The 13,629-nt window shown below is 48.8% G+C and overlaps 1 protein-coding gene across 2 annotated transcripts in view; it reads left to right on the forward strand.

The window, feature by feature from the left end:
• Positions 1-6,914: 6,914 nt before the first annotated feature.
• The window catches only part of JARID2 (jumonji and AT-rich interaction domain containing 2), a 273,915-nt gene continuing 267,200 nt past the window's right edge, over positions 6,915-13,629 (forward strand). For both annotated transcript variants that reach the window (XM_047101536.1, XM_047101538.1), the window contains exon 1: positions 6,915-7,453. In XM_047101536.1, coding sequence (XP_046957492.1) covers positions 7,409-7,453 — 45 coding nt within the window. In that variant the 5' untranslated portion in view covers positions 6,915-7,408. The remainder of the gene's footprint in view (positions 7,454-13,629) is intronic.

Raw genomic sequence — 13,629 nt, forward strand, 5'->3', positions numbered from 1 at the left:
GGCATTTTAGCGAGGCTTGACAAATAATACTGCAAATTCAGGGACAGGAAGCAGTGAGTAACGAAAAGAGCTAATGTCTCCTTGACATCAGTCACTCTTAAGAAGGCTGTTTACTTCTCAGTTTACCTCCTAGGGTGTTTGGAAATACTCTTGCAAATCTCAGTCAGCTGGAAATAGCTGTTCTACCTTCTTTCAATGGAAGCCCCCAACTTCTCCGCACACTGGCTCATAGTTATTTATAAACCTGATGTCAGTCAAAGATTATTTTTTATATCCCTCCTCATTATTCCCTTCCCCCCCACATACGAAGGCAGACTTACATAAAATTAGAAACTTCACATAAAGTATTCAGCCACTTAGGTAAGAATTATTGTCAGTCGGCAATCATTTCTGAAACATAAATTCATCATATTGGGTGAAGCATGTCTCCAAGGCTGTTACGTTGTTGTCTTTAAACAACAACAACAGGGGCGCCTGGGTGGCGCAGTCGGTTGGGCGTCCGACTTCAGCCAGGTCACGATCTCGCGGTCCGTGAGTTCGAGCCCCGCGTCAGGCTCTGGGCTGATGGCTCGGAGCCTGGAGCCTGTTTCCGATTCTGTGTCTCCCTCTCTCTCTGCCCCTCCCCCGTTCATGCTCTGTCTCTTTCTGTCCCAAAAATAAATAAACATTGAAAAAATAAATAAATAAAAAAAATAAACAACAACAACAAAAGGCCTCTGTGGCCAAATAAGTTTGGCAAACTACAGAACTATACGCCTTTTTGAGATGGAAAAAAATCCTACAGTGGTCAAATTATCTTCGTGCGAGTTGGCAATTGCCAAATCTATTTTGTTAACGCATCCCTTTCTTTCCAGCCATATCTAGTAACATTTCGTGGAATGATGGGCCTTGGATCACATTGTGGCAAACCAGGGAGGTAGCCTGCACAAGGGATGTGGAGCCAGGAGCGTTGGATTTGACTTCTGGCTCTGCGGCCCTACTCTCTGTATGACCTTGAGCAAATCATAACCTCTCTATGTTTACTTTCACAGTGGCAGAGTACGGGCCATAATACCTATCGCAGTCTGGGTTGTTTTTGTGGATTAGGTGATATTATTATGACTGTGCTTTAAACACTATTAAAAGGTGTCATTAGGGGCGCCTGGGTGGCGCAGTCGGTTAAGCGTCCGCGAGTTCGAGCCCCGCGAGTTCGAGCCCCGCGTCGGGCTCTGGGCTGATGGCTCAGAGCCTGGAGCCTGTTTCTGATTCTGTGTCTCCCTCTCTCTCTGCCCCTCCCCTGTTCATGCTCTGTCTCTCTCTGTCCCGAAAATAAATAAACGTTGAAAAAAAAAAAAAAAGGTGTCATTAGAGATCACAGAGAAAGAAGACTATATTTAAAAATTAATAATATACAGGTATTGGGGCGCATGAGTGGCTCAGTCAGTTAAGCATCCAACTTCGGCTCAGGTCATGATATCACGGCTCGTGAGTTCGAGCCCCATGTCAGGCTCTGTGCTGACAGAGCCTGGAGCCTGCTTCAGGTTCTGTGTCCCCCTCTCTCTTTTCCTCCCCCTCTTGCTCTCTCTCTCTCTCAAAAATAAATAAACATTTTTAAAAAAATTAAAAAAAATAATGTACAGGTATAAAGAAAGTTACCCTAGCAATTTTTATTCAACAATTGCCTACTTAAGTGTACTTAGGGGCCAGCACGAGAGAGGAGCAAGGAAGCCAGTACAAAGGTCAAAGCAGGATTAGAGCATGTTGGATGCAGAAATGTCTTTGGTGATAATTTAATTTCACCCTCTAATTTTATAGATGATTAAGGTAAGGCCCAGAGGGGTCAAATGAATGGCTTATGGTCACTCAGAAAGTTAATATTAAAAACATCTGATTCCCATCCAGAGCTTGGACTCATTGCCAAGGCCTGCCTCAGTATGAGACAAATCACGGCCCCATGAAAATTTCAATCTAATCAGGAGGGACAAGATATACAAATGACATCACCAGAAAACAAGACAACATTGAACAACATTTTAAAGCTCCCAAAAATGTGGCTTGTTGTAACCATGTGAAGTGATGGGTATGTTCATTAGCTTGACTGTAGCAGTCATTTCAAAATGAATATGCATATCAAAATATGTTGTACACCTTACGTATATACAGTTTTTATTAAAAAAAAAAAAAAGTGGCTCAAGTAACAGGGACTATAAGAATGCAGGAACCAGACAGCCAAACAGCCAGGCTGAACTGGAGACAGGACTGTAGCTGGGGATGAATTTGGATATTGCAAGAGGAAGAAAGTAGTGTTCCAAAATGGAACTGGAGAGGATAGTGAGATAAAGCGGCTGGCCATAGTCTAAATAAGTGGGCATTACAGTTTTGGTGAAATATCCAACAGTAAACATGCATTGGCCACTTCCAAATTCTATGAAGCCTCTAGAGCTTTGGGGAAGGATATGACAAGTAGGCAACATGGTCTCTGACTTTGGAAAGTTAATTTCTTATTTGGAGAGAAGAGATGGGAACAGAAGACAAAATTGGAGAATGGTAGCAAGTAAGTATACAATATAAAGGGGTGTTACATGTGCCGTTAAGCCTTCCTGGGGAAGATGAATCTTGGTATTCCTTGGGAGAACCACAGATGTGATTGGTTTTTGGAAGCATGTGGGATAACCTGGGCCATCCCCTGCATTAAGAAGGAAATTTCAATATGTGTATAATATAGGACGATGGATTATTGCTCTCTACTTGGCTACTTTATTTATTTTTTTTAAATAGGCTCTACCCCCGGTGCGAAGCCCAGTGCGGGGTTTGAAGTCACAACCCCGAGATCAGGACCTGAACCGAGGTCAAGAGTCGGACACTGAACTGACTGAGCCACCCAGGCGCCACTTTATTTTTTAAAAATATTTATTAATTTAAGTAATCTCTACGCCCAATGTGGGGCTCGAACTCATGACCCTGAGATCAAGAGTCGCACGTTCCTCTGACTGAGGCAGCCAGGTGTCCCGTGTCCTTGGTCTTTATTAACTTACGATTCTTTGCCTGTCATTTCTTACGGTAAACCAAAGGGCGGACTAGAATGCTTAACTAAATATGATTTCCGGCATAGATTTGAACCCAGAATGGTGAGTGCCTGCTCTTATTTGTGTCTGATGATTTGCTACCTCTTCCTCTTTCACTTCGTGTTCCCATTCTTCCCAGAGTAGGTAATTGATCTAAATGTAAAAAAGTATAAACTAAGGTAAGATTAGGTTTTCCCTAATCTTAGGGAAGGGTAGGGGAGGATAGACTCTACCCTGTTAATCACCATTCCTTCCAGCTAACCAGTTCCCAAGTCCATTGGACTTTTGACATTCTAAATATTTCTCAACCTGTTCTCTGCTCTCTATGGTATTTCCTCAGCCACGGAGTCAGATCATAACCATTTCTCACCTCGTTTATGCGGTAACCTTGCAACTGGTTTCTAGGTCTGCCTGCTTCTGGTGTCTTTCTTTTCTCTGATCCTCAATTTCATCTCCCACACGAGCAGAATTACTTTCCAAAAATGCAAATCTGCTTTATTCCTCTAGTGAAAATCCTTCTAAGGTTCTTTTTAGCCTACAGGCAAAGTCCAAACTCCCTTTGCATGGCATACAGAGCCTTTTCTGATCCTGGCTCCTGCTTACCTCCCAGCATCATCTTTAAATCACTCCCAAACAAAAATTGGGTCCTATCCATCAGTTTGGTATGTTTTTGGAATTCTCATGATTTTGTTTTTTCTTCTCTGCTGTGAAGCAGTCTGGCTTACTTCATACTGCTGAACCCCTACTCATCCTTCAAAACTCCCTAGTTCCTGGTCACCTCTGTCATGTGTTCCCTTTAGCACATTTTTCCATTTGCTAATTAGCACTTTTTAGAGGTATCACAATCCACTGTTAAGTCTGCCTTTTGTACTCAGCTGTGTGTTTCTTAACAAAGGACTTTAAGGCTTTCACTCTGTCTTCAGGGATGACGACAGTGCGACGGTGCTGGCAGGTCCTTGTAGAAGCAATGCCCCCAGTGAGGTCTTCCCTCCACCCTGCCTGCCGTCATCTCCTACCCGACTCGGAGACATCAAGGGAAGTGCTATGAGGAGGTAAAATCATCAGGAGAAAAAGTGAAGTAGATTGTAGGAAACACACAAGAGGAGGACAAAAAGGAAAGGTAATATATGGCTTTGCCAAGGTTGCGGGGAAAGGGTGTTCTCCGGGAGACAGTGCCGTCCCCAACAGGAAAGGCTTTCAATCACCAAAAAGCCAAATCCATTTTCCCTTTCAGGGAAAACAACAACTAATGTTCTCCAAATCTTTTGGAAATGAGCAAATTCCTTCCTTTCTCCTGCCCTCAAGCCTCAACTAGAAGGGTTTTTAGTTTGTGCCTGTGGTGCCTGGGAGTTGGTATCCCAGCAGGGGAGTCCTGGGGCCTGGGACGGACACGCCCAGCCTCAGGGCTAGCTCAGGGATCCAAGAAGAAACCCACCTTTGTTCTTTAATATTTTGCCTGGGGAATGACAGATCTGACATTAAACCTCCAGAAAACTGGTTAACACCATAACACTGTGGAGGAGTGCAGACCTCGGTCATAATGATCAGAAAATCTTTTGAAAACACCTCGTTGTAACCTAACCATAAAGTCACTTGGGTGGTCACGACTGAAAAGTAGAGTCTGTTCTATTGAGTCCTCCCCCAGCAAATGGCACCAGCAGGCAAGTTTTGCAGTATTAAGGCACAGAAGGTCATTTAGTCTTCTGACTGTGAAATTTTGTAAGACAAATTTATTTTTTAGGAGGCATTCCGAGTTTTTAAAGAGGTAGAGTAATAACTAAAAAGCATCTGAAAAAGGCATTTTTTAGTGCATTTGCTGAAAGCTTCCTATAACGTGGCTGGTTCTTAGCTAGGTTAATGTTATTACATAATCCTCCCCGCGAGGTTTGGTCATCACGAATTTGTGGGGGAGGCAAATGAGGAGCTCGGAGAAGCGGCCGGTGGCCTTTCGGCGAGGTCTGAGGTCTGATCCGAATCCAGGTCTCTCTCCACCAGTTTCGGAGACCTTTCTAGACCACGGTGACCTCCTGAAACAGTGCCACAAAAAAAAAATCTAACAATTGTGTTAAGCGAGTATTTATACTTTCAAGGTTAGGAGAATCTACGGGATGGGAAGGAGAGTTACGACGTGTAGCGAGGAGCACGGGGGAGTCTGATGACCCCACTTTTCACGTCCTCAGAGGGGAGTCCGAGAGGAATAATTTAAAACATCACTTCTCTGCAGCCACAGTCGAAACAAGCACATTTATGATGCAGAATGGCTGCGTCAGACTCCACAAAGTTGTTACTAAGGGCGAAGGCCCGGAGGAGATAACGCGGGGCCTGCTCCTTCATTCACAGCAGCGACCAAAGAACCACAGCAGGGGGGGCAGAGGCAGGTAGAAGGCGGCTCCCGCGTGGCCAGCGCGGTTGATATTCCTGGCATTCGGTGATCCAGATGCTTCCCTGCAGTTTGCATGGCCGTACGGCTCGGTCTCCATATTCCACTCGTTTCGAACCTCAACGCGTCGGCCTCCCTTCGCTCGCGGGCACCCCCGATGCCAGACACGCCTCCCCGCGCAGAGCTCCAGCCGGATCCCTCCGGGTGTGTGTGTGTGTGTGGGGGGGGTGATCTCTTGCAAGAGGCGGCCGCCCCGGGTCCCCCTCCCGGCCACCCCCGACGCCGTGCTCGGCCGGCGGGCCGCGTGCCGCGCCGGGAGGTGGCCTTCCAGCGCGTGCGGCTGCGGGGCGCCGGCCGAGGTGACCTCAGCCTACCCCGGGCCCGGCCGCAGCACGCCGTGTGCGAATACGCGAGGCGGTGTCCTGAGCTGACACCGGCTGCGCGGCACAGGCAGCAGGCGCCGCCGATCAACTAGTTCGCACCGAGGATTCCTCTTGGTGCGTGGCCCAGTTTTCCTTAGGACGGGCTCCAACCCCTCGCCGACACCGCCCCCCGCGCCGCCACGCTCCGAGGCCTTCCCCCAGGAAGCCTCGCGTCCCTCCCCCGCCGTTCGGCTCGGGCCGGCGCGCGCGCGATTCCTCGATTCCACAGGCGGTTCGCGCCGCGGGTGGGGGCGGGGCGCCGCCGGGGGAGGGGGGCCGGGGCCCGGGGGGAGGGGGCGGGCCGGCGTGGGGAGTTCCTCGCTCGCGGACCACACGCTCTGCGGGCCAATCCCGAGCCAGCCTCTAGCAGTGTCACACGCGGGACACATCCAAGCGTTTGTTGGCAGGGCCGATGAGGGGGAGGGGGCGAGGAGGAGGGAGGGGAGTTGAGTGACAGGCTTGCGGGGCAGGCTGGGAATTGTAGTTTGCAGCTCCCGTGGCCATAGCCATTTTGTAGTCGGGGGACTACAACTTCCAGAAGATCAAGGGGACCATTCTAAGGTGCCCCGGGAATAGGCGGCTCTCCCCGGGGCCGGGAGTCCTGGGGCACTCGTATCCAGCAGCCCCGCTGCAGGTAGACGCGAGGGCAGTGGCGCGGGCTGGCGTGTGGCGGCTGTGGGGTGAGCGGCAAGCTGGGGAAAGGGGGTGAGGTGGAGCGACCGAGCGTGCCATGCATTGGGCTAGGGAGCCTCTCTCAATTCCACTCCCAGATTCGGCGTGGGAGCGATGCCTGAGGGGTTGCCCGGGAAGGCTTCGTCGAAGGTTCTCGGGTGTCTAGTCGACGGGGCTGTCGGGGTCCTTTGGACTGGGCCAGGGTCGGTCGGCGCCGGAGTAGGCGGGCGCCTGGTGGCTCAGCTGTGTGAGTTTTCGGCTAGCGTCCGTCGGGGAATTACCCGAGGAGCCCTAACTTGTATAAAAGCAGAGTCCATTTAAAGTTGGGCTGGATAGCCTCTCTCTCATTGGTTAGGGGGCTTGGAAAAAAGAGACTCGGCGAGCCCTCGCTGTGGTGCTGCCGCCGCCGCCGCCGCCGCTGGAGTTGACTCTTCTGCTCGCACTGCTGCTGCAGCACAAACGTGACTTCCAACATTTTTTATTTATCTTTCCCTTTTCTTTTCCAAGATGTAACTACAGATCAGACACTAAGGACCTTCACGTTTCGCTGATGTAGTTTTTGGAGGAAAAAGGGGGGGAGTGAAGGGCGTCGGTTTTTTTTGTGTGTGTGTGTTTCGGGGGAAATTTTCCATTATGAGTGTTTTACTAAAGTGAATTTTTTTTTGTTTGCTTCGTTCGTCTTTGGCTCTTTTTTTTTTTTTTTTCCTTCCCAATTTCGGATTTATTTCAAGGCGAATCGGGCTTTGGGGGAAGAGGAAGAAAAGTCGGATTACAAGATCAACCACCACCAACAACAATAAAAACCACCAGGATATTTTTTTGCAAATTTCTGACGGCTTTAAATTCATGAAGCAATTGTCCCCTTTTGCAATCAGCATTTGGATCTCAGAATGAGCAAGGAAAGACCCAAGAGGAATATCATTCAGAAGAAATACGTAAGTGCTCTTAACAACACATCCTTTGACTTGCAGTTTTAAGCAATGGCTCTGAATGTCAAGTTTATAGATAATTCTGCAGCTGAAGGGTTTTAAACACAGCGTCCGATAAGGCTGTTTCTTTCTTTTCTGAAAGAGGGCTTTTCAGGCAAAGTCGTGTCTGCCTAGTTTGGATGAAAAAACAGATTGGTGTAGCGATACCTCAAGTGAATAAATTGACCTCGAATGACACAACCATAATCTAGTTTTAGATGAAAGGCAAGGGATTTTGGTGTAGCTTGGAGGGGGGGGTGGGGGCTGCGGTAATGTAACTAAACTGCATTCTCGGGCGGATTTGGCCCCATATTGCACTTTGCATGCAAATGATCTTGTGTTGTTATTATTAATGTTATTTGGAAAATCGTGGAACGCGTGTGTGTTGGAAGCCCTTTAAGTTGCAACCGAGGGTCCGATTATGGCGATCTTGTTCCTTGCACTGGCACATCAAATTTAATGTATGTGGTCGTTTTGGCTTCTTTGGTTCGCAACGTAAACCAGTTGGGAATCATGTTACAGCGAATGCATTTGTTGGGATTGACTTTAATAATGGGACTGGTTTTGTTTAAAAATTCATGGTTTCCAGTTTTAGGGGGGAAAGACATACAATATAGCTAATGTTTTTAAGTAGGTATGTGAATGCATGTGTAAGTGACTACAAATAAATTCTCCCTGTTAACTGGGCTTCTGAAATTGGGTGATTATTCAGAGATTTAAATGGTTTGGAATAGTTAAATTTGTTTTGTGCATAGTACAGCTACGTTTTGATTGGCATGGGGAGTGTTTTTGTTTTGTGTATGGCTTTTTTTTTTTTTTTAAGTTTGGGGGGAGGGAGGGTAGAAGGGGACGGAGGATTAACCAAATATGCACTCGAGTGATCGGTGATTAGCTGCATGCTTTAAATCAAAGAATCCATTAAAAAAAAAAAAGCCCAAATGAACATACATTTGGAATAATGCAACGTTATGAGAAAGTTTTATTTGAGTCGAGTCGACAGATTGGTGTTAATATTTTGCCTTTTTGAGCAGTGTGATGTGTGTAATGGGAGATGACCTTCGGGCACTGGTTTTTGTAAAAAAAAAAAATACATTTAATGAAAAAGCTGAATGCCTCTTCTACAGGGCTGATTCTAATCTAGGCACGTAAACTTCAACTATGAAAGAAATGCAATGTTAAATAATCAAGCCCAACTTAAAAAGCTGTTCCCTAAAGAATTTAAGATTTAAAATACATCCGCATTGCAGAGGGCTGGGTAGAATGCAAAGGACTAGTTTAAACTCGGGCTGTAGAAACTGCATGGAGACAACCTTGCCTTGGAGCGTGGACGCCTTCCCGGGGCACGTCCGATCCGGGTGCAGCCACAAAGCAAATGGGGTAGAACTTGGACAAGAACCGCCTCCGCCGCCCCCACCCTTCCCCCGGACCCCATCCCAGACCTCGCTAAGTTGGAGAGCTGTGAGGGGTGGGATTTTTTGTTGCTGGCGGTCAGTGGATTGTGTCGAGTGCGGGCGTCCGGCCGCAAGCCGGTGGCTGGCGGCGGCCGCGGGAGGCAGAGCACGAGTTGACGCCAGGGGAGCGGAGCCCGTGTTCCCGACGTGCTCGAGCCGGCAGCAGAGGGGAGGGCGCGCGGGGGTCGAGGCGGGCTGGGCCGGGGCCGGGGCCGGGGCCGGGGCCGGGGCCGGGGCCGGGGCCGGGGCCGGGCGGGCGCGCGCGCGCGGCCTGTAGGGGGCGGGCTGCGGGCTCCTGGCTCCGGGCTCCGGCTCCCGGCTGCTGGGGCTCCGGCTCCGGGCTCGGCGCGGGCGGGCCGCCGGGCGGGTGGGTGGGGCGCGGGGGCGGCGCGGCCTGCTGGGCCCCGGGGAAGGGAGGGGAGGGGGCGGGGGCGTGCCGGGGTGGGGGCGGTGCGGCGCACAGCTGCAGCGGGCGCCCCCCGCCGCGCGCACGGCCGAGCATGGCGGCGGCGGCCCGGCCGGCTCCCCGCGGCCCTGCCCGCCGGCTCCAGCGCAGTCTCGAGAGCAACAGGTTAAGCCGACGAGACGTCACCGCGCCCCCTCCCCGCCCCCCGGTTCTCCCCCCGCCTCGCGCCGGCCTCCCCCTCCTCCTTCCACCCCCCCTCCTCCGTCGCTCCGGGTTCCCGGACGCTCCCGGCCGCGTTCTGTTGTCATTGTGACGTCACAAAGGGACGGGCCCGGGTGGAACCTTCTCCTCCTCCTCCGTGACGTCAAAAGTCGGGCGGGAGGTTCCACGCGGCGGGGCGGTCGGGGGAGGAGGGAACGGGCGGAGGCGGGGGCGGCCGCGGAGCAGGGCTGCGGCGTGGGAGGAGGAAGAGGAGGAGGAGGAGGAGGAGGAGGATGCGATCGGCCTCCGCCTTCCGCCCCGAAATGCTGCGCTTCCCTGCAGGTGAGCCGCTGGGAGCCTTTAGGCCCCCGACGAGTGCTGCCGACCTCGCTCGGGTTCCATTTAGGGGGTGGGGAGCAGGGAGGAGACGCCTCCTTTCTGCAGAAATGTTTTTCGCTTCTTCTGTTTCTAGGTCTGCTGATGGTGTGGCATTACTGCGGTGGTCGTTGTGATCGCTCAGCAACGCTTTTGAAAAAGCAAGGAAACTTTATTCAGGGAAAAGCCTTGCTCTGTAAGAAGGACTGTGTTGTGGATTTGGCCACCTTGTCACTTGAAGTCATGTTTGGGGTGCCTTTGGGGGATGGGACGGGATGCCTTTCTGGGTGATGCTGTTCAGCAGCAACTGTTGCTCTTTCTGGAAGCCTTGTAATACCGTGGAGGGGGTGGCGCTCCTCCTCTGCTGTGCCAGCTCTGTGCTGTATCTTTTTGGGGGCCCGGGCGAGGTAAGATTTGTCATTTATAAGTATTCTTAGAAGAGCACTGGAGAGTGAAGTCCCCGGGTACTCTGTGCTTAGTACTTTTGAACGGTGGAACGAGAGACTTGGAATCTGAGTGTGTTTGTATTTACTGTTCTGTAAAATGGAAATGGTAACACCTGACCTGCTTTTGCCCCGCACTTTATCTGAGAGGCTCACGTGTGTGAGAGATAATGTGCGTGAAAGATGTAAAACAGTGTGCTCTTTCTGTGTAAGGTGGTGTTATCAAGCTGGTGGAAGGCAGCACTTTTCTTACAATTGGTCTCAAAAGCCTTAGATGCGTGCGGCGTTGCCATTTTAGTTTATTGCCTTAGCAAGGCAGAGTTTGGGGGTGGGATTGTCGATGGCAGGCCTTGGGAGAAATGATTGTTGTATTTCATATTAAATGGCATCCTTGAGAAACTCGTAAATTGTAAGGTAATCCTGTCTTAATTGTGCCGGGCACGACCCCCCCCCCCCAATACCTTAAATAACTGAAAACAGTTGCCTTTCAAAGCGCCATTCCACTTGGACAATAAAAACAGTTGCTGTCTTGCTCTATGGATGTTTTCTACCATTTCCTTCACTCTGCTGGTGGGGTTATTCCTAGGGAAAATAACGGATATGATATCCAGGCTTCAAAACCATTGGGTCTTTGATGCTTTATAGCAGGTATGCGTTTGAAATAAAAATCCCTGTCACGTGAATAAAAAATTCTATGACGCATGCACTGAGCACAAAAACAAATTACTGGTTTGATTCCTAGGACAGCTCAAGCGGAATTTGTAGCACCAGGCTGTAAGGGTTTTAAGTATCTAATTTTCTGATGTAAAAGTGCAGCATAATTAAACAAGACTGGGAAAAGTTCATGTTACAAGGTTCAAAAAGCAGGATTTGCTATAATTACAATTTCATAAAATGCTAAAGAAAAAAGTAGAAGCACACCAAAATGTAGTGGAAGGGTATATGAGGCCCCCCCCCCTTTACACCCATTGGGTTATTTTACAGTTGTGAGGGGGAAAAAACCAAATACGTGTCATTCAATTGCTATGTTTTTCCTTTCCTGGGCTGTGTATGTGGCTTGCTTTCTGCCTCTTTCTAGTAGTGGAAAACTTTATTCTTTGTCACATAAGGGTAGGGCAGGGGCCCTTTGGTAGCTATTACTGGAGGGGGAGAGATTATGGAAGAAAGACTGTCAAGTGAAGAGTCCAAAAAGTGTGTCATGAAAATGTAAAAAGAAGAAGAAATAATGTCCCCAAATAACCCAATTTGAGTTACTGTTAACCCGCATCATTATTACTTTACTGTCAATGGGTGTTTGCCTTGTGTGTCTTCTGTTGTCATTGGCCCAAATAGCTAACTGGAGTTAATTGGTATTCAGATGGTATAATGGCTGTTTCTTTTCTCCTGGTAGGTCATAACCAGTTCCTGGTGCTGAGCTGGGGGCTATTGGTTCCCTTCCAAGTGCCTTGGAAATAACTCCAGTGTTAATCTTAATATATCCCCTGCTCCAAAGGTTATTTAAACTCTTGTCCTTTAGAAAGAGAAAATCTTTTGTTGGGATATGTAACTGGTGTCTGTTAACGTTCAAAATGGAGCTGTTTTCTCCTTTTCCTCCTCTCAAGGACGACACAGACATGTCATACGAAGCCTAGCAGCACATTGAAACGCGTGGTAAAGGCCAAGCTGGAGTATTTTTAAGGTTTACCTTCGATCATGACGTTCTTAGGACCCAGGCTCCTGCATTCTGAATGGTTAAAAATTTAGTTGCATTCTTCTTCTTTTTTTTTTTTTTTTAAGAGTTTGTTTTTAAATAATCTCTACACCCAACATGAGACTCGAACTCACGAGCCCAGAGGTCAAGAGTCCATGGTTGGAGCCAGCCGGGTGCCCAAGTTGCATTGTTCTTATCCTGCTGTTCGGGGTCCTCCTCTAAGTCTCCCCCTGGATTACATAACCACTCTCACGTTCTACCTATCCAGCCTACTTAATCTGTCGGCTGTGATACCCCAGCACAAAGCTCCTGGCCGGTGGGTAGCCCTGGGTGTATGTGCCTCTGTCCACTTTGGCTCCGACTCGTAGAAGGCTTGCCAAGTGTCAGTTGTTTCCAAATCTGGTTATTCCAGTTAGACTTATTCTTGCAATTACAGTTAAATATTATGTAAACCTTTGAACAAGTGTGGAAAGAAAATTGGTTTCTTTTTTCTTTTTTCTTTTTTTTTTTTTTGGAGAGTGGATTTTTATGAAAACTTTTAAGTTGACTGTTTTGGGAACATTCGATAAAAGTGAATTCCTTAAAAAAAAAAAAAAATCAGGCTGTTTAATGAGATGTGGGCCCGCCGTTTAAAAGACTCGGGGAAAATCTGTTACAGATTCATTGCTTTTGCAAGTGATTCCCTTTTAAGAACCAAACTTCATTTATGCCCAGACTCTCTTCCCAACAAACAAACAAAGCATAACACGGAACACTGGAATTCTCAACAAATCTGTTGCTAAAAGTACATTTAGGTGTTTACGTTAAAGTGTTAAAATAGGTGTGGATTTTCAGGTTTCCGGACCAACAGACCGTACTTGAGCTTTTTGGTCCCTGTCACCCCTGATTAGAGTGCTTCCGTTGTGTTTGCCCTTAATCCCCAGGTATTAAACTAGACTCCCCAGCCAGTTGCGGCCAGGTAGGTGAAGTGTGGCCCAGTTTCGAGTGGCTCTACTGAAAGTTAAGTTGTATTACTTTTAGGATTAAAGGGTTGTGTCCTTCCCTGGATGGTAGGGGGCCTTTTCCATACTTGCCTCATTCATCCCTGCAAGCTTCTTTCGTGCCGGGAGGTAGGCAGTCTGAGTGAGATTTTTTAAGGTTTTGACCTTTCCCGGGGCTTCAGTTAACACTCTGCTTTCTGGCAGCCGCACACTTTTTTAAATAAGGGGTTTTTCAGTTCGTTGCTGATCCAGAATAAAGTCACTGAAAGCAGAGCCGAACCTTATAGAAAGTGACAGCGCTGGCCAGATCCCCCTTCGCTCCTGGTCAGGTAAGGCTGCCGGCTTCCAGTACTCCCTGTCCCTGTTCTTGCTTGCAGTGCGTTCTCTCTTGTTCTCTTAGGATGTCTGGGGACAGGAGAGGGGCCGTGCTTTACAGATGGAGGTTTTGTTCCAGAGGGTGAGGTCTAGGTCCCGCCTGCGGAGCAGTTGGACTACCTCCTGGGCCTCTTGGGTGTCTGTCTGGGTTTCTTTCCACTTCCACACTGTTTTGCAACAGATTTTTTTTTTTGCTACTCTTGCGAGAAGGCTGCCCATTTC

The sequence above is a fragment of the Lynx rufus genome, unplaced genomic scaffold (assembly GCF_022079265.1).
Source record: "Lynx rufus isolate CCGP_SWC_20201006 ecotype Redwood Valley unplaced genomic scaffold, mLynRuf1.p SCAF_6, whole genome shotgun sequence".
NCBI classification, from domain to species: domain Eukaryota; kingdom Metazoa; phylum Chordata; class Mammalia; order Carnivora; family Felidae; genus Lynx; species Lynx rufus.